The sequence below is a fragment of the Bombus pyrosoma genome, linkage group LG11, assembly GCF_014825855.1.
Source record: "Bombus pyrosoma isolate SC7728 linkage group LG11, ASM1482585v1, whole genome shotgun sequence".
NCBI classification, from domain to species: Eukaryota; Metazoa; Arthropoda; class Insecta; order Hymenoptera; family Apidae; genus Bombus; species Bombus pyrosoma.
In genome coordinates, this window is record NC_057780.1 from 15,140,041 (window position 1) to 15,166,850 (window position 26,810).

At 42.0% G+C, this 26,810-nt stretch overlaps 3 protein-coding genes across 8 annotated transcripts; 2 read left to right on the forward strand and 1 right to left on the reverse strand.

Moving 5' to 3' along the window:
• The first annotated feature begins 340 nt into the window (after window positions 1–340).
• Window positions 341–20,445, forward strand: LOC122572448 (velvet complex subunit B-like). Of its 5 annotated transcripts, XM_043737407.1 has the most exons (3): window positions 341–1,149; window positions 14,807–15,165; window positions 15,226–20,445. In XM_043737407.1, the coding sequence occupies exons 2-3, from the start codon at window positions 14,827–14,829 to the stop codon at window positions 16,168–16,170; spliced, it is 1,284 nt and encodes a 427-aa protein (XP_043593342.1). In that variant the 5' UTR covers window positions 341–1,149; window positions 14,807–14,826; the 3' UTR covers window positions 16,171–20,445. The 5 variants fall into 5 exon arrangements, with proteins under 5 accessions (XP_043593342.1, XP_043593338.1, XP_043593340.1 ...); XM_043737403.1 differs by having other exon boundaries at window positions 342–1,149; window positions 14,807–20,445; XM_043737405.1 differs by lacking the exon at window positions 341–1,149 and adding an exon at window positions 3,494–3,514 and having other exon boundaries at window positions 14,807–20,445.
• LOC122572445 (ubiquitin carboxyl-terminal hydrolase calypso) lies at window positions 19,749–25,582 on the reverse strand. 2 transcript variants are annotated; one of them, XM_043737399.1, is made up of 8 exons: window positions 25,310–25,582; window positions 24,774–24,988; window positions 23,920–24,680; window positions 23,693–23,826; window positions 21,839–21,943; window positions 21,425–21,744; window positions 21,190–21,338; window positions 19,749–21,125 (listed from the first exon to the last, which is right to left on the reverse strand). In XM_043737399.1, exons 1-8 carry the CDS (start codon window positions 25,365–25,367, stop codon window positions 21,047–21,049), a joined length of 1,821 nt encoding a protein of 606 aa, XP_043593334.1. In that variant the 5' UTR covers window positions 25,368–25,582; the 3' UTR covers window positions 19,749–21,046. The 2 variants fall into 2 exon arrangements, with proteins under 2 accessions (XP_043593334.1, XP_043593335.1); XM_043737400.1 differs by having other exon boundaries at window positions 21,425–21,741; window positions 25,310–25,576.
• Window positions 21,965–23,686, forward strand: LOC122572447. The gene is made up of 2 exons (XM_043737402.1): window positions 21,965–22,406; window positions 22,488–23,686. The coding sequence occupies exons 1-2, from the start codon at window positions 22,239–22,241 to the stop codon at window positions 23,667–23,669; spliced, it is 1,350 nt and encodes a 449-aa protein (XP_043593337.1). The 5' UTR covers window positions 21,965–22,238; the 3' UTR covers window positions 23,670–23,686.
• Window positions 25,583–26,810: the final 1,228 nt, after the last annotated feature.

The following is a 26,810-nucleotide window of genomic DNA, read 5'->3' on the forward strand; positions in this document are numbered from 1 at the left end:
TCTAATCGCGCGTACGTCGTACGGCAAACGCTGCGTGGTCTCGGTGCCGACGCGGCCAAAAGATCTGACGCGGTGCACCTACCAGCGCATCGAGTGGGGGTGAGCACGATACGGCGCGGAGGGGAATGGTCGCGGCACTCTGACGCAGAACCGCCTGGCACTGTGTGCGGACCGGCCGGTAGTGGGGAGTGCACATAAACCGAGCATAAACCAGGCATAAACTTCCCCCGGCGGGTGGACCTGTGCTCCCCCCCACCAAAAACCTCGTCACTACCACGGTCGAAGCGCAACGCCGGTAGACACGATCACGTACACACCGACACACGTGACCGCGTCAGCCTTCTCGCATCAAACTCGAAGCCAGACGACATTGGGGCCAAGACGGCAGTCGCGAGTCGCGAGTCTCACGCAGCGTGTAGTCAGTTTGCAGGCCGACACCGTAGCGATCGGACGTGTGTTTCTGCGCGCAAGACGCATTGTGCTATCTCGTCTCAAGTAATTGGACGATTAGTAAGGGGCTGACACTAACACGTAGCTCCTTGTCACCTGCTCGCCAACAGTTCAAGTTCATCGTGTTCACCGCCAAGCAAGATCGGTCCATTGGTTTCGCGTCCTTTGTCCGAGATCTACGTACATTCACGCTTTCACGCGAAAACACGATCAGTGCTCTCGTTAGTTTTTCGACGTGTGCCTTTGTTTCTCCTTTCCATCGGCGAAGGACAAGGAGATTAAACGATATACTGGATTTTGCCACATCGATCGTAGACACGCTACGAACACATTTTGGTTCTCTCCGTATTTTTTTTAGTACTCTGCATCTCCGTTTTGTGTGATATAAATATACGACACGATTACCGTCCACTCTCGAGGGATTCGCTTGGATTTACCCGTGGAAGAGAGAAAACGGTTCGATCGCAAGCCGCGATAGCAGACGTTATTATGACGGTGGTTCTCGTTACGTTGGTTCGACGAACGGGATACTTTACGCTCAGCCAGTGACTATCTCGGTGTTTCGCGGATAAACTTTACACGTTCGACCGTTTGCCAATCGACGAGTGCAGCGCACCGTCTGTTTTCATCGATCTAGAGGAGGCAAAGTGGATCGCTGTACTGTCGTTCGATCGTGCCCGTCAGAATCTTTCAAAATTGGTGAGTACTCCAAACGACATATGTTACGAACTCTACGCCGATTTTTCCTGTCCGATCGTGCGTCCTTTTGCCCGTTTCGTTCGACAACGATGCTTCGAAAGAACACAGGTGCGATCAGATCAAATCGACATCACGAATCCGTTGTTTTTCCCGAAACGGAAGCGAATACTTATGATTACGCCCGAGGCGGCCTTGTAATAATTTGTAGAATAGAACGTTATCTGCTGGCAACTTGTCACGCGCCAGGACTTTGTACTAAACCCGTCGGAAATAACTATCGCGAATACGTGCTTCGATCGAGTGCAACCGATTCCCAATTTCGAGAAACAAAATTGCCCTCCGAATAATTACCAATGATAAATCCTCGTTATTTCTGCTATATCGAAAGTGAACTTTCGACGCGTACGTGACAGACGGGTGTTTTTCAAATCGATGAAATCGGCTAAACGTAGGCTCGGTGAATCGATCGACAATCACGATTATCGATCCGAGCCTGTGATATTTGCCAAACGACCCTGAATGCTCGGAGACTCTGACCTTCAAAAGTAATTCGGTTGACGCAATGTCTGACTGCATTTCGCGGGCGCAATAAACTCGTGCACTCATTGTTTTCGTTCCAATCGGCTTCGCCTATCTTATCGCATTATCAACGCCTGAATCATTAGCTCGCTCCTTGAACATTGATCGTTGTATTCGACGCGAATAAGAAAATAGAAGAAAAGCATTGCACGGTTGTTTTGAAACGATGGACAAGGGAGTATGGAATTATTTTACGATCGAGCATCGTGACGGATTAGGACGTTTCGATGGACGAGGCAACAAGCGGCGAGTGAAGCGAGGAAAGGCTGCGCTTACGAAAGTCTCGTGCAACGCGTGAGCAACGCGGCAGCGGTCGTTGCGTCATTCGTGACGAAGCGAGGAGGACTTTGATCCTTATCTCTCCTCAACACGGAGAATATAACGTACAACCGGACGGTATTGTCGCTGGTTTCCCAACGAATTTTCCCAAACGAATATTCGACGGGACGTATTCGCCGTGAAAATATCCTAACTCTAATACGTGGAATTGAAAATATGGATATCGCTACTAGCCGAACCAATAAAAAAAAGAGAAGTAATTTAGGAAAATGTCGGAAAGCTAAAACGAACAAAGTTGGAATAGTTTTGTAGATTTCTAGTGATTTCCAAAGGGGTCGTTGTCGCTTCGAAGAGCATTCGACCGATCAGGATCCTCGTTCGAAACGGGAACTGTTCAACCAGCCCCCATTCTCGATCGTGTTTTGCGCTCTGTATATCCCCCCATCCACGATCGATCCCACTACTCTTCTCTTGCTACTACCGCCGCGCCGCCACCTTCTCTCTATCGCAGCCGAAGTGGGCCACGGCCTAATTTGCAAAACTCTCAACCTCGTCGTAGCGTAAAGCGTGTGTGCAACAAGGCGACGAGCTTCATGGACTTGGAGCGAAGGGCACGCACGTGTATGTACGATACCAAGATACGCTGGCTGATTTCTGCTCGGTCAAACGCGAGCAGTTTAAAACCGGTCGCGAGCATCGCGGCAAGGGATGACAGTGGTGGCAACTAAAATTCCTGTTCGACCGTCGAAAGTTTCCTGTTTGAAGGTCTTCCAAGTTATTCCGTAGATCGTACGGCTAAAAGGATTCGAAATTTGACGCTGCACCGTTATCGGTGAATATCGACAATGCAGATTGTCAATGTTATCGCGAAGAGTATCGATAAGTAGAGATTATCCGAAAATAGAAATTACAACGTATATTTGATTTCTAATGCGCGAACATATGTTTAAACACGTACGAACTGCAACTTTGTTGCAACCGATCGCACGATTATCCATTAGAAATTAAAAATACTCAAAAGTGTACGTTGCACCTTATTACGCATACTTGCGTTATGAATAATCGTATCATCGTCGGCAAACTTTTTTATTAATAATTTATCTATCCGCTATTGTTTCGATCCTTCGAATTCATTTATCGCGAATCACGTTGCAAGGTGACGCAATCGTGCGGAATCCAGGGCTAATTATCATTCATAGGTATACGTGGATTCACGATTCGTCGTCCAAGGTTATGCTTTGTGCTGCATCAAATATCCAAAGCATATCGCAATGGTGAAATATCGAATGATATCGACAAAGTCAGTCAGCAGGGGCTTAGCGGATTCGCATTGTGTATGGTTCGTTATCTCAAACGGTCGATCTAGATTGTTTGGTGTCACATCAATCCGGATTAGCGGTATCTACCGTTCGCGGAAATGCATGACGCGGAGGTATTATATTCGCGTGCATAGAGGTGCGCGAACGCAGTACCACGGTATGCATAGCCAGCTACGAATCGTCAAGAAGTATGTATGTATTTCCTTCTCGATACGGTTTCTTTGGTGTAGATACGTGTAGAGTTTGATATATTACATCTATACTCTTGTGCTCGTGCGTGCGTGTGTTAAATAGCGGCCGTCTCAGATATTGCGGATTGTGCATTGCGTCATCGGACGTTCATCGATCACATCGAGTTCGAAAGAAATTTTCATAACGTGTGCACTATGATAACTGTTTCTGAGTTTTATATCGGATTGAATGAGCGGATAATGATAATTTTATTTCTATACGATTTCCTTGGTTCGCCCATAAAATTCTTTAATACGCGACCAAAATAGAAAGAAGTTATAAATTAAGTCATCGAGGGACCGGCGTCGATTGATATGCAAAACTCTTTCTTCTTGTAACTCAAAGTAATAAGCTCCGACCGGCGTTTTTACATATTAATCTTCGTTTTTATTTCGACGTTTAGAATCGATCTTTTACTCGCTATATACCTCTTTAGGCTCCCTACTTCGGCCACTGATTCTACGATCTCGCTGTATCACGTTCGTAGATACTATACGTTTCGCGTAATTATGAATAGTCGGAAACGCGTTGGCCGATTTCTAAAAAGGAACAGCAAGATCGTCGAGATGCTTGTGATCGAGCCTAATTGACCGATTGGCGTGATCGAGCTCGCGATTTATCAATCATATTAGGAAATATCAGGCTCCGTTGTTCCCGATGACCTTTTCGCGTTTCTGTTATGCAACGAAGGTGAATGGTCTAGCATAACACGGCGTGCACGTGTAGGAGTCACGTGGCGGGAGAGCACAACCGTAGAGAGAACAGCAACGATAGAGAGAGAGAAGCCGCGCACTAGGCTAGAAGCGGCGCGCGCGAATTGCGCGAGCATTTCTATACTATGCACCGCCGCGGCCAGTTGCATCACACACCGCGTGTTATTTCTTAAGCCGGTCTCGCATTGTTTATCAGTCGAAACGCCCACTCGGCCGCTCTCCTATCGCGTGCTTTCCCGTCCAGTTTGATCGGGATGCATCCATAAAATACATCGTCGATGATCCAAGGAACTTAGTACACGGAACGTATACTAACGAACGTCGTCTATTCGTCATTGGTATCCATTCCACGTGTTCGTTACGTAACCGCACGCGCCGTTCGGTAGAGAAAACGTATTCGCGGACGGGCAACACGTTACCTCAGGTCACGTGTCGCCGGACGAGAAACGCGATCAACCGACGATGCTCACGTGGAACGTGCAAAAATTCAGATAAGCCAAACAATTACGATACAATGACATGGAGTAATTACTCTTTGTACTTTGTCTGTTTGTTGTCGCGCTTGTTTTTATCGACATCACTGATTTCCCTATTGTTTGTACGCGTCCAGATAACGAGGAAAATTATCGTCGTGCGTGCTTGCTTGGAAAGGGCCACGGAATTATCACTGACGAAAATAGCCGCAATGCTGAGATTCAAGATTAACCGTATCGTCAAAAGCAAAGTAGAATCAACAGTGAAATAATACGCGTTAGATCGATTGTACATATAGAACGTCTAGGAAATAATAGGACAATTGGATGATTTCATCTAGTGAATATAATTTCACGAACAAGGAAACCCGATTCCCGCTGCATGATTATTTCATAAATTCGAAGCAAACTCTATTCAGAAATAAATGAGCTGACTTATCGAATCGATCAACGTCTGCGCGCTAACTTTCAGTTCGTTGCTCGTTTATCTAATTATCGTATAATTTCTCAGACTTCTGTAAAATCACGTTGCGTATACTAACCTACTATTCGCCTTTAGATTACAGGATCATACATACGTAGCATGTGCAATTTTTTCCCGAAATGTGTTACGCGTGAGACACTTACACGCGTGTAACCGTTTCGTTTAACTGTACTCAACGAAGTGCTCGAAAATCGAACAGGATACGCGGAGTAACGTATCGGGGCGTGAACAATGATGAAAACACGAAGGAGCAGAAGACAGAAGAAAGAACAAAGAGAGGCAAAAAAGAGTGCCAATGCGTGTCGCGTGTTGCCTTTTTTCGTTTTTCAGTTGGCGGTCGCGTTATCGCGGACCAATTGCATAATAAGCGGGAAACGAAATCGGAGACCGGTTCGAAATGCCTGTGTCGGTCCGATAACGGTATCAACGGTCGGCTGTTACGTGAGCGCTGACCGCAATCGTAACACGCACAGCCGAGCCGTATCGAGTGGCTGGCATTGTGCACGTGCCTTTATGTACTGTACTTAAAGTTCGACGTACTCCGAGAACTATTTCAGGCCCGCGCGCGTTTCTATCCCCGCATTTTTGGAACGCTCGCTCTTCTCCTCCGTATCGTCGTTCTCCTCTGTGTTTCTTATTTAAATACCGCGAACCTATACGACCTTTTTAACCGCTAAAAGTGTCTCGCGAAAACAAATTTCTTGTAACCTTCGACGATATCGCTCGACCATCATTTTCAAGCGAATAACGACAACCGTCTAGCATATGATAATCGATGACATAAGTATCGGCCGAGACCAACTTCTAGTTCCTACTAGCGCCTTTATACGATCGTCCGAAGACTTCCGGTGTTATCTACTCCAGCAGATTCTTGGTCGATAAGCGAAGACCGATTGAATGAAGGGATTTGAAACAGGCCTACGCTCGAATATTACGTAACGATGCCGTGGATACGTGGTACGTGGTATGGAACGTGTCTACAACTGTAAATCGACTATATCTATTACGTTATCATTACGTTAGAGAGACTCCTCTCGGTAGAAGGAGCGGTGGAAGGAACGACATACGAGAAACGCGGCGATCGACACGTCGTTGAACACGAGGAATTTGATAACTAGCGTGTCCAGTTTCAGGGTAATGGGACAGATAACGGTCGTGTCCTTAAGACGCTGATAAAAGAGCGAGAAACAAGGTTGTGACGGGCTACCGAGGGAACTTGAAAATCCAAACGGATAGAGAATTTACGAACGAAGAAAAGTGAGAAGGAGGGCGTCTTACAATCGGTACGTTACGCGCATCGCCACTGCGGTACGGAAAACAACGTGCTTTGGTTGGTCGTTACGTAACTGTGCGTCATGTGGCCGAGTCGAGACGATTTGGAGCAACCAGAAGAAAAGGACGCGGTCGCGCGGTAACAATGCGTGCCTCGAGGTTCCTCGAAGAACGATAACCGTGTTTCTCACATCTCTACGTAAATCTCAGAAAAACAAAAACTTTCGAATTGTAAATTCGAGTTTGAATTTTCTCTTGCACAATCGTATAACCGTGACTTTTGTGTTATCGATCATCGGCTCGATCAGATGACGGATCAACGCCGAATCATATTTTCGCGTTAGATCCGCCGTACGATACATTCGTGAAATATCGCACGAATAAATTTCTACGAAGAGTCAGGACGATCGTTCATGTCCGTTCATTGCAGTCGTACGCCGCGTTCCCTGAAAAGCTGCTGTCAGAAGAAAAACAAATAGCGTTGCTAGTTGGCATCGGGTCAACGGATTCGTCCCTCGTCATTCGCAATTTACAATTTGACTGTATATACGAGATTATTAACGAAACCGAGTATACTAGCGCCATTTAAACGTGATCAAATTGGATCAGTTTCTTCCTCTTATGTTTTCTTCTGTCAACGAGAAGAAAATTTCCGCGCTACGCAACCAACGAAACGGCAGGAAAACAACGAACTCGATGTACACGTATATCCGGTGAAAACAATGGGAAACTGAAAGGATGGCCAGAAATATTTCCATCGAGAAGAGTGCAATCGAATTTTCTCATATGCGACGAAGCAAGCCATCAACAGCTTATATTTGCTGGAAGACGAAACTGATGTTCGACGACCACGTGCGCCGCTTGGCACCATTGCGTAACTACTGTGACGATTCTACACGTGTAGATACGCGTGACGGCGAAACCCGTGTCTCCAACGCGCATAATCTTTCCTCCACTTCAGAAGAATTAGTCAGATACTCGTGATTGCCGAGTAACCGGCTTCTCCGTTGTGACCAGAAGATAGGCCAAGATAAGTCGCCTGTATCCATTCCACAAGAATTTTGTTCCGAAATCGACGAGAACGTACCGGACAAGATCGTTCTCGTGTTTTCCTCGTGGAAGAATGCAAACAACTAATTGATAAAACATTTAACGATATTATCTTCCCAACCGCGCTCTATTCCTCTCTATTTATAGCGTTATCAACGCAGCGGTCGAATAGTACCGAGTGTGGAACTCGATAATCCTCAATGACTAGTAAAACACGACGCGCTGTTGTCTTATATATCCATTTTATGTTCATCGATCAAAAATCAAATATCCGCAAATCAAGAAAAAGATAAACAGGAAATTATACAACTGCGTCGTAAGATCATTCATCGCAACCGCGGTCGGTTGACCAAGTCATTGCGAGTTATTAATAGCGTTGCGACAAACAGCGCGCGTTGTACAATATTTATGAATTTTCCATCGAGTCGAATTGCTTTTGAGATCGAATCGAATTCACAACAGAAATCCTTTCCCCCGTTCGTAACATATTCTCGTAAAAAGCCGCGTATACGAATCGTACATGCATCAGTGTTTGTCTGTACGTATATGTATACTTGTCGTGTAGTGTGTTCGTTTAAATTACGTCACTAGTTACTGGGCTAGTATCACATCGCGCAACAGACCGGTACAAGTCGATCGATGCACGTGACATACGCAGATCGATCCAATTACGATTCATAATTCAAGAATCGAGCCGTGAATTCAGCGTGTAATTTTTGCTGTGCAGCACACGAGTGATTCACGCGTGTTCACCAACGCTTTTAAGCAGAAGGTGAAACGTGATTCGCGCAACACGCGCAACACGTGTGCATCGCTTATGTCGCGTGGTTCGTTAGTTGCGCTGCATCGCCTGGATTGTACATCGCTCGAATAGACTCGAGAATTTTTACTGGTTACGACAGTTCCAGTCCTATCGCATGTTCGTGGCTATACTGTATACGATAGATTATTAGGACATTTGATACATGCGAAAGACACGTTCACGTTGTCTATAACGGAGCAATTTTGTCGTTCTGGAGCGTCACGGAAATGTTACTACTGTTCTGAGGAAACACGATTACCGGGAAACGTGGGCTGCGGGAAGGGGCAATAGCGTTTAACGCGACTCACGCCGGTCGGATCAATTCCAACGCTTGCCCAATACTACGTAATTATTTCGTGTGTGCGTAACGCGCGCCAAGGGTTCGCTATTATTATCTCCATGGAGAAATATTGACCCCGAACATAGAACGAAAGCTACCCACACAATCCTAGCGTCCGTCGATACGACCATAGCGTTATAAGACGTTTGCGCAACCGAATATGTACGAGTTTCGTTACGTTCGCGTTCTCGCGTTTATAATTACCGTGTAACCAGCAAGGCGCGCGACTTTTCCCATTTTTATCGTTCGTTCGAGGGAATTTGTGTTCTCGCGATCGTTAACGTTGCAAAATTATCCCAATCGCGATTCTACAGCCGTTCAATAATTTCACGTTCGGAACACAAGTCTCCCCCTCTATTATCCTCTAGCTCTAGCTCTAACGAATCGTTCGCCAGCGTTTACGAGGGGCCGTAAAGTTTTAGGGCGGGCAGCGTGCCGCGCGTGTTCGTTACTCCCGATAAATTTTCCAGTTTCACGAGAAAGGGGCGACAACCTCGTCCCTCCGTGCTACGTTCCTGGTATGTGCGCGCACGTGCGTGCGCGTTCGCTTGTATTTCCATACACAGGACCGCGTCACGTCACGCGTACGCCAGCTCCTCGGGCTCCCGTTAGTGCACGCTAATATACACATAAAGAAACATGTAATGGCTAAATATGACTCACCGAGAACGTGTCGTATATCCGAGCCGAGTGATTCGGTTCCTCGAAGTATGTATATATCCAGAGGCAAAGCAGAGATAGTCGTCGATTACTGTTAATCCAAACGGAGAAGAAATTTCCTTCCTCGCCTGTAATGAATCAAAATTAAGTACCTATGTTAAGTTAAGGCCAATTTACAGTGTTTCGCTTTGGGCAACACGGCGGATCAATGCTGCTTTCGTGCGAAACAGTGTAAATTCGGTTTTATATGGTTATGGAGAGACTTTCGTTACAGAACATAGTCGGTCGGTCATGCGGCGGAATTAAGCGAAATTAAAAAGATACGCAAGACGGAAGTTCATGTGTACTCGGTTTCGAAACACCGAAATAACGCGTTCTGTGGACTCGTGTTACGTAGACGGAAAATTCGGTGATTCAATGGAAGCTATTTGTAATCGCTTCAGGAAATTGTGTGTATATCGGTAGGAAGAACGCTTAAGTTGGCGTGCACCGCGTCTACGTGCATTTCGTCACGACAGAAATTTTATGTGGGCGATGTTTTCTATTCTAACAAAAATCGTCGAATCGATAGAACTAGCTGCGACGATGTGAGTCACGCGAGCTCGCGTATACGTAACTTCGCGAGTGAAATTCCAGGTGATTGCTCAATTTCCAGCGGGCTTCGTGTCTCGGTTATACACCTCTTGGCGTTGCAACGAAAATTAAATGCCCATTTAGATACCCTATCGTTTTGAATCCCCTTGTTTATATAATATACTTATATTCGTATATTGATTCATTAATTGTGAATGGAAATCAAGCGATAGATCCTGAACTTGATAAGAATATCGTACTTTTGAATATTCTTATTAAAAATAGTCGATTTGAGTATATAGCATGAGAGCTATTTGCTAGCAGCTATCCTATTCTGTGTTAAGAGTTGGTCGTCATTGTTCCTAGAAGAATGCATATTCTCTACCGAAGTCTAATTATCTAATCTGTGGTCGAATAAACGATTACTAATTTTTCGGGTATCATTTCCTGTTCCTCGTTTCTACGAATAATATCTACTTGTTATTAGTATCTCAATACAGTAGGAAATAATATCATATCACAGCACGTATATCCTGTTATGAATTAACGAGAAAATTGAGTTTTTGGAAAATATTCACATTCAGGGAATTATACTGCGGAGGAGCATTCGGTAACAAGAACTCCGACAATAATAAGAAAATCATTACATAGGCATAAATAAGAATTCTGAGAACGGCAGGTTTAAGTGGAACGAAGTTGAACTACAAAGTTGCCGATGTGAAAATGTAACGTGATACGCGCGAACCATAGACGACCGACTTATACGCGACCACTATAGCGTATCGAGGTCTCTACGCGTCTTCCTTTTAAATCCTTGTCACTGCCTTCTAGCGAGGAACGATAAAAGATCGTGCACAGATGGTAACGCAAAAATTGTAATTTCCTGCATGATGAAACGTCGATATTGGTCGCCTGTTACCCAGAAGCGTCGAGTGGTGCAGTCTCTAACTGACCGTGACGCTGTCCGCACGGAGGTAACTTAAGGCAGAAGATACATAATCGATAGATGGAAGGACGCATGACAGATTGTAAAATTGCGTCTGTGCGAGGTCACGAAGGCACGTTTCTCGGCCAGAAGTACGTGATTAGAAGAGATCCACGTATACGTTGACATATTTACCGGGATAGTGAGGGGCTTCCACGATATAAGCGGCTGACATTCACTTCTAACAAGCGCGTATAGCACGTGGATAGAGGAAACGCACGCGTACACGATGCAACGAGACCCTTACGTAACTGTCTGCCGCGTGCTTCAACAGTTAATTCACAAGCTTACCGTTTCAGTTCCTCTTACTCTTTTCTAAGCGTACGAACATGCCATCTCGCTTCCTCCCGTTGCATCACGAGTTCGATACCCTAATCTGCTCGAGACGCGTATTCTGTTTCCCATTAGGGTTAAACCAATACGGAGTATTAATAAAAGCCTCTTAAAAGATTAATTACGCGATAGAATAAATATGTCTATACCGATACAATGACCCTAGTATTTTCAGAAAATGGCTAAAGAGATCTACCGTTTTGCCTTAAATTGTTTCGCGAGAGCTATGGCGCTTATAATAATCATATTACGCGTTAAGACACGAAGTATGAAGGGAAAGAAATTCTTCTAGTTGATGGATGGAAATTGTAAAAAAGCTTAAAAAACGGTGGAAACGTGAATAATTGAAAAAAGCACGATGATACCTATCTATTTATAGTCATGCTTGACAGAAGACAGCGCCAGAGGAAGTGTATGCTGGTTTATTCCTTCTCCACACAATAAACACACACACACCATAAACTAAATTTCACTCGAGGCGTTTCCCGTACACGAAATATAAACGTCTCGAACAATTATTCGAGTACAGAATGTTTTTCTTCGAATGTTTTCATCGGAAAGTCACTATGGTACGCTCGCTGTTAGAAATGACGCGTCTTCGATTATCGAAATTTCCCCGCGTATCCCGATCTTGAAATTTCGATTATCGAAAGATACGTGCGCTGCCGTAGCTGCGCGTTACATGGAACGCTCCGAGCGGGAGATTTCAAATCGTTTGTTTCTTTTGAAAATAAACTAATTCGTTAATTCCAAACACAAATATTTAAACTTATATTCGAATGTAAATATTCAAAACGAAATTCGTAGAGGAAATAAAATGTAACCTTACTTTCTCATGCAATGACATTGATGCGTGTTCTCGTAAGACATAATCGTTCAAGGAAGGAGACATATTTCCGTTTAACCAAAGCACGCAGGCGCATATTTACGTAGTTGTAAAAGCCAAACATCGTTTTCGTAGTATAAATACCGAAGGTTGGGTAAATAAGTATTTCCACGATGCAACCCGTAAACGGCCGATGGCACGTGGCAAGTATCGCACAGCCACACGTGCTTCCTTACATAACTGTCACTCGGATTAATACTCACACGTTTTCCAACGATAGGCACGACACGAAAATAACATTCGATCATCCCAAAAACAAATTATTTTTAATTGCTCCGAGTTGTATGTAGGTCACTGTATAAATAGGTGGCTATAAAAGTTCGATAATTGAATAGACTCGATCGCTGTTCGTAGGTCATGCATTATCGCGGAAGACAGTTTTATTTTCCTCCCGATAGATTACACCAAGTTATTAAATCAAATGTTATCGTTTTCCGACATTTATCGCGTCCAATTAACACGTTATGAGAATCGGTCGCGTAATACTCGAGCACATGATGACCGATCTGCGGAAATGATCGCGCGAGCGCTTACATAATTGTGCCGCATGCCCGGGGCGAAGCTCAAGCGTATGTCATCGTTACATCTCGAGCGTTCTAGTATCGTAAACATTGCGCGAACTTCGCCATTCGTCGCGACAATGGCGCGACCGAAGGGGTCTCGCGTATCGTCGCGTCAAATATTTTCCTACGTATCATATCTTAGAAGTGATTAAAGATAAATTACATTCGAATTTCTTTCGAGCCTAGAAAATTCAAGCGCGCCATTAAAATAGGAAATAAAATGTATGAATAAAATCAAAATACAAATACCGATTGCACATTACGTGCGCGAAATAACAAATCGTTTGACTAAGATCGAATCGCTATGCCACCGACAAACGCGATCGTTTCGTTTTAATAGTTGAAAACTAATTTCGAAAAAGGGGGCGACAAATTTCTATTGGTCGACTGGCAACGGCGGCGGGTTCATTGACATCTTCGACCTTGGGGAATAGCCCGACCTTACCCAAGGCTATTTTGCGACTTGTGCTCGGCGTTGCCCGGACCGGTATTGTTGGCAGTACGTGCACGTCCCTCGATCTCTCGGAATTCTTCACCTTTGTCCGCTCCGTACTCTCTCGTATAACGGTCACGGAACTTTACGAGAGGAGATACTCTCCCTGTTGTTGAGCATGATCTCCTGTCGCCACACCCACGCCTGCTCAACAATACGAGGGTCCTCGAGGGCCCAAAATAAGCGGCGTATCTGCTGCACGCTGCTGGCATCGGGAATCGCTATACAAACGATTTAACGCGCTCACCGTACAAACACGGCGTTAAGGCAATGATCTTCGATGCACGCTCACGGAATACAAATGGTTTCTTGATGTATACAGAGTATGCACCTTAAACGTACACTTAACGGCGCGTGACTATGCTACTTGGCAACCGTTCTCTCACCACCGGAATTTTTCTCTAGTATTTGCTTTCGTAGATAAGAAATACTGTAACGAGCTGCAGTATACATATGTATAACGCATTTGCTTTGTATTAGGTTAACTTTGTCAACAGTACGGTATTACAGTAAAGTTTCCAGTTAATTATGCTTTATTCAAATTGTTCGCTATACTAATTAGCCTAAATAAGGATAAGTTACGTCCGTTCCCCGGGCGCGTGATGCAGGTGATTAGCTAGATGAATGAACAATCGTTCCAAGAAATTGCAATTATCATCGAAGCGGTGTTTCGAGTTGTTTCAAATATGACGATCGATTTTCATAGATTCGTGCGTCATCGAATTAACCAGCAGTTTGATTACAATTCTAACATGCAGTCTGTTACAATTATTACGCGCTATGTCACGGGAAAGGAATGATCACATTGAGTCACATCGCGAATCGCGGTCGATCGAATTGTGAAGTCTCTGCGATTCGAATCCGGAAAGGCAGGCCGTGTACGATCGGTATGGATCGTAATCTGAAACACCGTGTGTAATCAACGATCACGACAAAAAGTGACGGCATAGGAGGTCAGCTATCTGTAGAAATCTCTCGACATTGTTTTTCTTCTTCCTGATTCCGTATCGCGCGACCTTCTTTCGTAATGTCCGTCACTCGACTGTTGCGTGACAGTACCGCACAAGGACTACATTTCGTACGTGGCTAGGATCGCAAATGCGTTCGCTACACCACGGATTTGCGTCACTTTGGATTAATAAACGTTTCACTGAAAAGCTGGAAGGACCTTGCGTTCGAAAGAGGCGAACATCGCGTTCGAACAACACTGTTACAACGTATTTACTATTTTTCTAGTATTTACGAGTGACGAACGTCGAATACGAGAAACGCTGAATCACGGCAAACAAACAATTGTTAAATGTAAATATACTCGCATTCTGATCTATTTGTGTCTTACGTGACTAGGTTGCCTTGTCACTAAGCTGCGCTTTTCGTCATCGCGATCGTTTGGCACGCAGCGCTACATCACCGCCGTTAATAAACTCGTCCCGTGTGTTGACTCGGGAATCGTTCTCTTCGCTATCTGACACTTTAACCACCGACGTAATATACGATCTTATTAATTCTGCCAGATTAGTTCGCACGCGTTCGACGCCAAACTGTGTATTCACATTGTTGCAAACGCATCGTCTCTATACCGACCTGTCTTATCTAATTTGCAACTTGTTTTTCCTTCGCAGATGTACTAAGAAGACAAATTATGGTGGCAGAGATTGTCGCCCGCCAGAGTGGATCGCCTATCAATGGTGAGACCGCGTGTTTGAACAGCAATATGCCGGCCACCCACACAATGGCGCACGCCGGTCACGGTGTTCACGGTGGACACGACGCCCATGGACCGTTGCCTCCGTTGACGCATCCGGCGCACCACGGTGCTCCATTGACTCTGCAACAGCAACAGCAACACCAGCATCAACCGCAGCACCAACCACCGCCGCCGCAGCAGCAACCTCCGCAACATCATCACCATCATCAGCCGCAGCAGCAACAGACGCAGCAGCAGCAGCAGCCGCCGCACCACCACCACGACGCCCAACAGGTGACACACCCAGAAAATTTCCCTCCGAACTTCGACATCAGAAAAGAGCTATTTTCTCAGCGCAAGCAACGGGAGTTCATTCCGGACAACAAGAAGGACGACAGCTACTGGGACCGCAGGAGACGCAACAACGAGGCAGCCAAACGGTCCCGAGAGAAAAGGCGTTTCAACGACATGGTACTCGAACAACGAGTCATGGAGCTGAGCAAGGAAAACCACATCCTGAAGGCGCAACTCGAGGCGATCAGGGATAAGTTCGGTATATGCGGTGAGTCTGTGATCAGCACGGAACACGTGCTCGCGGCTCTACCCGCTGACCCGCCCATCGTCAAAAGGGCGAAACTGCCAGCCTCGGCGGCTCTCCTCTACGCAAGAACACCAAGTCCTGTGCATACTTCGGTGATCCATCAACCGGTCAGTGGTGCACGATCGCCCAGGTCACCCGCGCAGCTGTACGTTCCCGAAACGACCTCGTACCCTGAGACGGAAAGTTTTCAATATCCTTATCCTCATCCGGCGATGCACCTCGACACGACCAGCGCTCTAAACCTATCTCGTGGTCGACGCGCTCAATCGCCGTTTGAATTATCATCCGGCAGCGGTGACGAAGGTCCGCAATTGGTAGTCAGCTCGCAGAATCCAGCGGCTAACAACAGTCTACCTCACAAGCTGAGGCACAAATCGCGTATCGGCGACAAGGACGCGGCCAGCGCGTTGCTCGCGCTTCAGGGTATCAAACAAGAACCAGGACCAAGAGCATCACCACCATGGGACAACGAAGGTTCCAGCGACGAGCGTGACTCGGGCATTTCCTTGGGCGCCGAATGGACCGGCCCCAGCGTGTCTACCGTTCCTGAGAGCGAGAGGGAAGTGAAATCGAGGCTGGACCGTCTCGCCTCCGAAGTTGCCTCCCTTCAGTCGATACTCCGTATCGGCAAGCCGACGGAGAGCAGTCTGGTCACGGGACACGCGTTACCCGCAAACGCTACAGTCAATGGGCCGTGAAAGAGATCGTCGTATCCTCTTGGTGTCTTTTTTCGCAGCGAGCGAGCCAACTGTCCAACGCGTTGCTCCTCGAACTGTACCAGGTTAAGTGCGACGGTGATCAACACGACGGCAATTCCTCATATCGCATCGAACACGGGGAAGACAAGAAATAGAAAGTACTCCTTGATCGCTGATTACACGCGCACGAACGCTCCAACGAGTGTAGCGATTGTTGTTAGTTGGTAGAAGGGAATAGCGATCGGACGATCGTCGCTTGATCTCGTTCTTTCGTCGTAGATTGAACAACGAGTAAAGGACGACAGAGAAGGTTGGTAAGGAATGTAGAGAAGTGTACATTCTTAGAACAACCACTACCGGCTTTGCATTCGCATGTACTTCGGTATCGACCAATATCGCGTGAAACAAATCGCATGCCGTTTTTTATCGATCAGATAACGATCACAGATCGACTAGACGAAGCGTATAAAAAGGACGATATAGCTGTTTTATTCGGCAGTCGAGAATCATTGGATTTTAGTCGGTGGTATGCGATGATCAGTCGAATCAATTGTTGTCGGGTGCGCTTCTATGCTTTCGAGTTGCCCCGTTTGCCAAAATGGGACTCCCTCCAATGTCCCGCGGTATCGTAACGATGAGTTAGATGATAAGAAAGATGCGACGTCCTAGACTATAAGTAATTTATATTGTAAGACTTTCTTAGAATACTTTCGTTTAATTATTATTATTATCATTGTTGTCATTAGCAAGTTCATTTGCTGATTCGAAAAGTGCAACGGCTAATCGAGCCGACCGTTTTATTTGCTACTGTGCGCTAAACTCGAGCAACGATTCGAATAACTCGGAGACTCGATATTCGATTCGTATCATATCCTTGACGGCAGAGAAACGATCTCGTTAATACGAAGACCTTCAGATTCGTTTGTATTTATCGTTGCTGAATAAAATTTCCTATTACGTTACGTATACGTATCTCGTGATAAAATGTAAAATTATTAACGAACGACTTCGAAAATCTTCCGATTGACGAGAATCGAACTTCTTTCCGTGAAAAATACGAATTTATTTCCCGATTAATAAATTGGTCGCGCAACCGGCTATCTCACTACCGCCAGTTATCCTTAACGATTTAAGCCTCCACTCCCCTGCATCGTTATCGAGCAAAGCAATAACATCCTTGTATTATCGATTCACGATCTCTTCTCTTTCCCAAAAACCGTTCGTCGTGTTCGCGTCGACCCATGTTTGCGCGGCGCAACATTGGCCCGAATCCGTGGCAAATTTCTAGGAGGAAAGCAAAGTGTTTATTGGTGTTCGAACGTGTGGCTTCGATTCCAGGTTTATTTGTCTGTCTGACGATTCTTCTGTCGTCCTCGTTCAAATCTCGCACCAACACGTTGCTTAATGTCTTCTCCTTGAAATTCAACCTTGCCGGTCGATCCGCAAATAACGCCAATTCCCATCCCGTGCGAGTCAATTGCGCCTCGAAAACATCGATCGCTTTTCCAGTACATAGCAGAGAACCTTCATCCTTTTATCGATCGCGTCAACGTTTTCTTTATTTTTTTCTTTTTTTTTTGCATCTTGTCTAAAATCATCTCCTGTATTCTTCTTCTTCTTCTTCCTTCTTCCTCTTCTTTTTTGTTATAAATATACATTCGTTATTAGCGATTAACGTGACCACATATGTATATATGTACGTATAAACGAGCAGGAGTGCGTGTGTACGTTCCAGATTTGTTTTCTATTCGCTGGTGCTTCGTGCAATCGTTAAAAGCAATTTGCACGACAAGCGAAAGTCGAGCAGAAAACAAGACGCCAACTGGTTGTTTTACGAGTCTTTTTTCCTTATCATTTTTTTCTTTTTTTTTTTCTTTTTTCCCCTAATCGAAGGAACGATGGACCGCGGGATTTATCATGTACCGGGAATCACGCGGTATTCAAAGTATTAAGTGAGCCTATAGGTGTTACGTAATGTATACATAGTGCACATATGCAAGGAATATACATATATACATATACATATGATATATACATATATTTTTTTTCTTCAAATTAACGTATTTTTCGATATCGTGAGAGCATAAGACGAATGGTCTCTGTGTGTGTCTGCACGCGCGCATCTGTACGTATGCGCGCAACGCTTTGGTGTTATACATAAAGAAAGAGCGTAACACGATTCTTTATTTGATCTATCACCGCACCGAAGAAATCGTGTCCGCCGGAAAAAAGAGGAAGCTGCAGAGAACGCGCGCTAATCGGAGGAACTTTTCTTTTCGAAATTTCTGGCGAACGCCGGAAGCGTCGATCGAACGCGTCGTTCGTCGTTACGATTCGAACGACAATGAAAATCAAAGCGATAGAGTGCCTCGACGATGGCAACCGATTCGTTGTCCCGATGTTTCTGTTACTATTTATTAAAGATAAAGAGAGGAAGATTATTGTCGAATCGTTCGATCTACTCGTTCGTTGACGCCACCAGCTGTACGTCAGTATGATAAGCCACGAAACGTTAATCTGAAGCTACTACATTTTTAGGAAAAACGTACCTTTACTTATCACGAATCGTCGTCCGCTTATACGGAGCCAGGTGAAAAATTGGTATTTCGAGCGGAGAAAGATAAATGTAGCATTAAGAATATAAAGAATATAAATTAAGAACATGATACATAATTTCTGGTATTTCTCTGTCGAAAATACTATTTTTACGTGGTTCCGTCTATGTCATGGAAAACAAAAATTATCGCTTCAAGTTTTGACACGAATAAACAATACAGCGTGTTACTTATTTACTATTTGGTTGCGGCGATCGCGCTACTTTCTGTGACGTTTATGATGTCGGAGAAATGATCACGGACTGGAGGCTCAAAATTACGATAGCTCGATCATATTTGAACACATCTCTGAGCAGATCGGACGTGTTATAGGTCTGCGGCGTATGCGTGTTTCTTAAGGTTTTCTAAGACACATCACAAGACTGTATTAATCGTAATCGGCGTAATTCGCGGAAGGATCTCGTATCTGTATTCTTCCTCATGCTTCTATGCTCCCCTTTACCCTACTTTCTCTCTTTTCACTCGTTTGTATTTTTTATCTTCCTCGCGTGAATTTTCTATATTTTATACGGCATGTTTGTATTATTATTGTTGATAATTTTCTGCGAACGATCGCCGACAACGATACTCGATGAATTAGTTTTTCCTTTTTGCTGCCGCCGCTCAAACGTTTCACAGTTTTGCTCAGAGTAAAAGGGAGTCGAGTAGTGAGACGAGTTGTGTAAGAACCTTTAATATTTCTTTCATCAATCGTCGGAAAAATGTGCTCATTTATAACGTATCAATGTAAATATAATTTCTTTCTCTTCTTTTCTCTTTTTTTCTTAATTCGTTATCGAGGTAAATATAGAACACTCAGACCCAACGACTCGATAGTCGCACACGATGTGCATCGTTTCGCAGTTGATTTAATGTAACATACCACGAGTGCCTATAATAACGAAGCTGTATGTTCTATCCCGCAGCCCGCATTAAAATTGTAGATTTTTTAACAGCTCGAGGTTAAAAGCACGTTTATTGAGAGAGAGAGAGAGAGAGAGAGAGAGAGAGAAAGAGAGAGAGAGAGAGAGAGAGTGAAAGAAGTCGGTGTTTGGAAAAAATCAGGTATCCGTGTACTTTGTAAATAACGATTGTGTTTATTCGTGGTCACGTTTGTGGTCACAGAGAGAATGCCACACGAACCGTGCGTATGTGGTGATCGTCGCAAAGTTTTTACTCGCAAATTCCAAATAATCTTTTATCTCACGATTACTTGCCCACGAGAAAACATTACCTTCGAACACAGCGACCATGAATCGATATTTGTACATAATTGCACCTTTCTTTCTTTCTTTTCTTCTTTTGCCAAAAAGCACGCTACTCGTGCCGATGAAACTATGGCGCGAATATCGAAGGCGTTAACGAACATCGGCCGGAGAAGGAACTTCTAACTCACAACATTTCTGAACCATCGTGTCTCCCCTTATATATTTGCACTCTTGAAATAGCTTCTTTGAGGACGTTTCGAATACAGTTCCTATGCAGTTTACAGTATGGTAAAGCGACTTAGAGACTCGGTTGGCCGTTGTCTACGATTAAACATGATTCCAAGTCGAATTTTGATCCTTCTTTCTCCGGCTGTACGGAGATATAAGTATTTAGATCTAAGTGACATATCCACAGCGTGTAGTGTACTTGTATATGAATACCGAAATAAATATTTTCAATGTTTTTGACAATATTTGTGACAACTTCCTTTGCCATCGCCCCCTAATCCTCTTATTAAAATAGCGATTTAAAGAAAACATAATACATGACAGAAAATAAAGAACAGTGTTCGTATCTAAGAAACCATATATTTCTTATGAAACATAATAGATGCATAGATAAAGATTACTAATACACACTGCAAAGAGTACGCAATAGGTTCATAGTATCTATTAACATAGTGTGACAGTAGAAATCACGCATTAATATGAAAAAAAATATAAAAAATATATCATAAAGTTAATTTGTGCAGTTCTAAAGTACAACTGCCAATCGTGACAAAGATTCAAGTCCAAATGGAAAAAGTAGAATTATAATCAACACTGCTGTCGATCTCTACCATTATCTAAAGAATATCTGTGTAAGAAAGTAAAAGAAGTACTGATAGTTCGGCGCTTTTGATGCTGCGTAAGTATTACGAAGAGTGAAACACAATCTCTATTTTTCTTCAACAATGGTATAATCTTTTTACATGCTTGTTGTCGTTTTGAAATTGTGTCGTTGCAACAATTTATTGACGATTCGATAGGTGGGATAACGGCTCCATTATTACCATTTCGATTCAATTACCAAGATTATTTTCGTTTTTTACACTTAGTTCTACCTCGACGTCTACGTGATGAGTTTGGGCGAGTGTCGGTCTTCTTTGAAGATCTATAAATAATCCCTGTATTAAACAATCTGTCGCGTTAATCGAAATCGTAATAAAGTTCCTTACCTATGAACCCTATTCACTGATACGGAAGTGTGTTTCTTTAAAGTCAAGTGTTGTTGGACCAATTCCGCTAATTTGCCTTGTTGAGCAAGCATCGAAAGGAAAGTACAGATAAATTCGTCGTAGTTGTGTGTTCTACGACAATCGTCAATCTAAAACAAAGAACAAATTACTCTTATATTATCTCGTGTTTTAAATTTTAACCAAAACATAGATAGACGTTTTAAAGCGTATTTACCTTGTACTTGTTCCTCTTATCGTTTTCGTCTTTCAAGCTGGTCTCACAAATACTAATTTCGTGTTCTAAATTCTTCAACAATGCTAGAAGATCTTTGGGTGCGAACGTATGCGGTTCGAACAACTCCGGATATTTCGTACATAATTTCGGATCGATCTTTTCAACCTTCTTTTCTTCGGTGACGGTGTCTCCGTTACTAGTCTTTACTCTGGCATGAGGTATTCTAACTTCTCCAGACAAGCAGACCTTCTTATGTAAGTGCCCGCTGTCGGAAACTAATCTTTTTCCATTTATATTAATGTTCCCAAGAGAACGACCTACTTACGGATATAGATTTCATGTATTGTTACCATACAGTATAAGAAGACACCACACTAACAACACATAATGAAACAGTAGGCTCTATATACGTACTTAAACCTGCCTCGTTCTTTTCATCCCCGGATACTCTAATTACGACAAACTTTTTGAAATCTTTCGTCGACGTTGGACTGCTCTGACCAGAATTCCATCCCCATGCTATAAATCGAAGCTTTATATATAATAAATAAACTAATTTATTCACCTTATTTAAAGAAGTAGCTGTTTCAGTCTTATTACATGAAAGCGATGCTGTTATAACATTTTTCCTAATTGCGATCGTATAACGATAAACGGTATGGAAACGTTCAGGAAGGATAGGTCGAACAACGGTACCTCGAAGGTGTCAAAGGAGACGAAATACGGGGGAATGTGCGAAAGTCAAATAATACCACCTACCGAACTAAAAGAATTTTAGTCTGCTATACAACAGCACGCGCAACAGCACAACGAAATGAAGCTGATAGCTTTTATTTTCTACTCTATTCTAATCGTGATCGAGTCATCGAAGTGTCCAGAATCGAAGAAACCACATTCCACTAGTTGCACCGTATTTTACAATTGCGTAAATTTGCCTAGTGGCGGTTACGTTTGGGTGCCCAGTAAATGTACCGAGGGCTTGGTAAGATCATCGTTGCGTCAATATAGTTAACAGGAACGTGCATACGATTTTCAGAAATTTGTAACATTTTTCTATCGTTAGATATTCCAGCCGTACTTAAGAATGTGTGTTCTTCCTGGCGATTCTTGGGAATGCGACACATTATCGACAGAATCGTCTGTTATAACAAACAGATACGATATTCCTGAATTGATCAATCCAAACGAAACGAGTTATGTTGGATTAACAGAAGATCCATGGAATCTTTCTGAACTTATTGACTCGTCATATACTACTGATAGCATCCCTGATTATTCTGATCAAGAAACGGTGACTCCATATCCTTTGATTGAATTTGCAGAAATAATGGAACACGAATCAAACGTGGGCAATGCTTCCGAAATTAATGATAAAGAGAAGAATGGTCGTTTACAAACACAAGACGATAAGAAATACTATTCAATGTTGAATCAATTAATACGTCATCTGTTACTTTACAAAGAAATTACTATTCCCCTGGAACTTTTGGCATCATCTACATCATCATCATCTACACCTTCTAGACTTGTTACAAGCCTACCATTAAACAATTATCTTGTACAAAACTATATTCAGCAAAACAATAATTTACAAAATACTATTATAACTGGTATGAAATTGCATAACACAACTGAAAGCAGCACAACTTTAAAAAATAATGTTGATGATACAGTATTAAATGCGAAAGATTCGTCGGTATTTGATAACGTGAAGAATGAAAACACTATAATCCTAATTACCGATAATTTGGGGAACAAGCAATATTTGACCATTGAAAGATACAAATCATTGGCTTATCAATTGGATCAACAATATGTTCGGTTTATTCCATGTATAAAAAATATTCGAATGCCAAATATTACTAACTGCGCCAAGTATTATGTATGTGAACCTGAAATGGCTTCTGTAATAGAATATTCATGTCCTTTGTTCACGGCATTTAATGCATATGCAAGAACATGCGATACAGAAAGTTATAATAAATGTGTAGAAAATAAAAATAAGGGAAGTACAAATTCAACTGGAAGTACAGATAATACAATTAAAATAAATGTACCAGATAAAAATATATGTACTGAACACGGAAAAACAAAAGATATCACGTCTGAATCACATTACTATATTTGTTATTCTGCTTCAGATAATTCACAAATCAAATCTATAAGAATGACATGTCCAAATGACTTAATATTTTGTCAAACTAAGAAAGTTTGTACAATAAAAAGTCTCTGTACGACAACATAAAATAGGAATATCCTTTTACTTACCTTGCGTTGGAGAATTAAATGCGGATCCAATCTCGGAAGATGTATCAGTACTGGACGAGCTGTGTGCTGGTGAAGTTTGGATTCTGAGAGGTGTAGCGTAATCCAATGCACACATTACCACTTTCTCCATACCACTGAAACGTTTACGTTAATATTACATTATAATTTTGCTTGAAAAATAAAGTACTTCGTAAATATGAACGTTATCTAGTTTAGTTTTTGCCTACTTTGATTCAGTCTTTCCGGAAGTTATGCTTGAAGCTGGTTCTTCGGTATCTATAGTGGAATCACTGCTTCTTTCGACCGTAATAGCTGGTGCTGATGAAGGTTCATCGATCTCTGATTTATTAGACAAGCCATTTTCCTCTTCAGGTTTGTTCTTTTTCTCGTATGACTTATCCGATTTCTCGGTATCATTCGAATTTTTCTCTGTCCCATCTTGATGACTTAGTTTAACAAGTTGTTGCAATGCCTCTAGTACTATCTGTCTATTAGTTTTCAACATAGTTAATTTATGTGAAATAGCAAGTCTTCTATCAGGAACAACAGCCATTAAATTAAATCTTATATCTTGCAATTGTTCTCCTGTTGCCATTCCCAAACGATCGGTAATTACTCTTCTAAATTGTTCAGTCCACTCTTCGTGTTCTTTCCATGGACCGTGATCCATAGGGTATGGTTTTAAACCATCCAGTTCAAATAATCTACCATTAATTGGTACATAACTGACAAAATGAAAAGCTTCTCCAGTAAACCTACCAGTCGAGACTCCAGTATTTTTATCCTGCCGTCTTTTGGCTTGTGGCATTGCGTGAGAATTATGAGCACAAGCCAATTCAGGTGTGTTACCAATTGCCCATCCTTTATTTTCTGGACACATACCAGATGTATGCATCTTTAACCTGGATAAAGTTGTGCCCAAATGAATATTTGGACAATTAAGTAATACAGAGAGTAGTGCATGTGTTGCACAACTGTTGGGCACAACCTATAAAACGATAGGTTACTCAAAGACAGATTCTTGCATGTAAATACTATATGTAGTATTGCATATAAAGTATTTGTATAAAAATTATAGCACCTGTTGTGCAAAAAATATATTATTAACAATTTCTTCATCTTTCACAAAACTTTCATCTTGTTCTACGACTTTACGTCTGGACCTCCTTTCTTCTATCCAACGAAATAGGAATATAAAACCATACACTGGACCTTCCAACGATTTTTGTAGATCATATATTTCTTCTACTTGTACACCTTTCACTCCAAAATCCTCCAATAGCAATGTAAATAAACCTAATAATATAAAATACATATCAATGTAAATCTTTTAAATATACTATAACTTAAATGTCATAGAAGAACAGAAATGTTTTTCCATTGACTACAATAAAGCTAAAATACGATATAAATACAGCGACGGCATATAAATGTATCAAAATAAAACCAAATTGTCTCAACTAACATTTTGTTATATAATGTACATACATTTTTATATTCATATTATAAGATATATAGTACATTATGTCAGAACAAACTGTATTTTAATAATACATACAGATAATTTAATGATAATAGTTATTAAAATAACATACTCTTGAGGCTATTATTTTATACCTGGGTCACTTTCCAATTCTAGCCAACCTTCCGTTAATCGATTTATATCAACTGGCATTCTGTGTTAAGTTTCAAGCTTAACATTTAAAATAATTTTACATCCTTTTAGAAATTTTATTACACTGTGACAATTAAAGGCGCCATATTACATCAAAATACATATCATGTGGTCACGTGGTAAAAAAAAGGCTTAAAAATGTATCAAAGCAGCAATTTCCAATCATCTGTATTTGTTTATTTATTGTACATTGGATAACCATTCGATTAAAACCTATTCCTATTTAACGAAAAAAGTAGCTGTAATAACTAACGAGAATAATGACTATATATTTATAGTTTATATAAAATGAATTAATCCAATTGAAAACAAGATTTAATCCGATTAATGCAAATTTTATATCAATACATAATTCTGTATCTACTGATTGATCAATTTTGTATTACATGTATTTATCTTTATGCATTAATCTAGTAACAAAAATATCATTCTATTCAAACCTGTTCAAACTAACATATATGTACATATGTATACACATGATTATGTGCATGCAGATTCACAGTAGCGCATTCTATCATTCTATCATTCTATTAACAGTATCAGCAGAAAAGGAATGAAAGTGCTCACGCTCATGGTTCCGATCGTTACCAGATTAGTGCTGCCCTCAGCGACCAAGCGCTGAAGGTGTTCCACCTTAGCATATACAAGAACCTATTTAGTTCCACAAATGAAGTATATTCGCTGTAGTTCCATGCCACACAAGTCTATTTCATTGTAAGGAATTACGTTCTATGAAAAAGTTCATACTTCTCTATCCAAGACAGATAACAGCGATAATTGAACTTAGTTGTCTCAAAAAGAGGAATTCTTTATCATATTTTCTTAGAGAAGAGAAGAAAATCTTTCACACGATAATGAATCACTAAAATGACGCAGTAATTTTAATATACTCTCTGACCCTTTGACTGCGGCAGACTTTGAGACGCACCAGCCGTACCATAGGGTAGGAAATCAGTCACGATTTACACCGAGAACGGTAAAACTTTTCGTTAGGCGTGCATTTCTGAGAAAGTATGTTCAAATAATCAAAACACAGAATTCCACTACATTAAAATAATATTATTTGTTTCTTTGTATTCTGCATTCAATTTTTAGTGTATATACTACAAATTTAACATTAACATTAAGCTTTTTCAACAATATATCTAATCTATATCTAGTAAGGTGTGATACAATTCGTAACATGGATAAGTATATAATCCTATATCATATTTCATGCATTTGTAATGTGTCGCACTTCTTCTATTATGTTTTCTACACACTACACATTTGCGCCTTGTATTTTTCCGAATTGCTGCATTTTTTACGTATGGAAACGAAAAATGCCTTTGTGTCAAACGAAAAGGCTCACTATCAGTACTTCTACTTTCTGATGTACATTCATGAGCTGTATCTACCTGAGCTGTATTTTTGTAAAACTTGTTTTATCAAATATAAATGAAA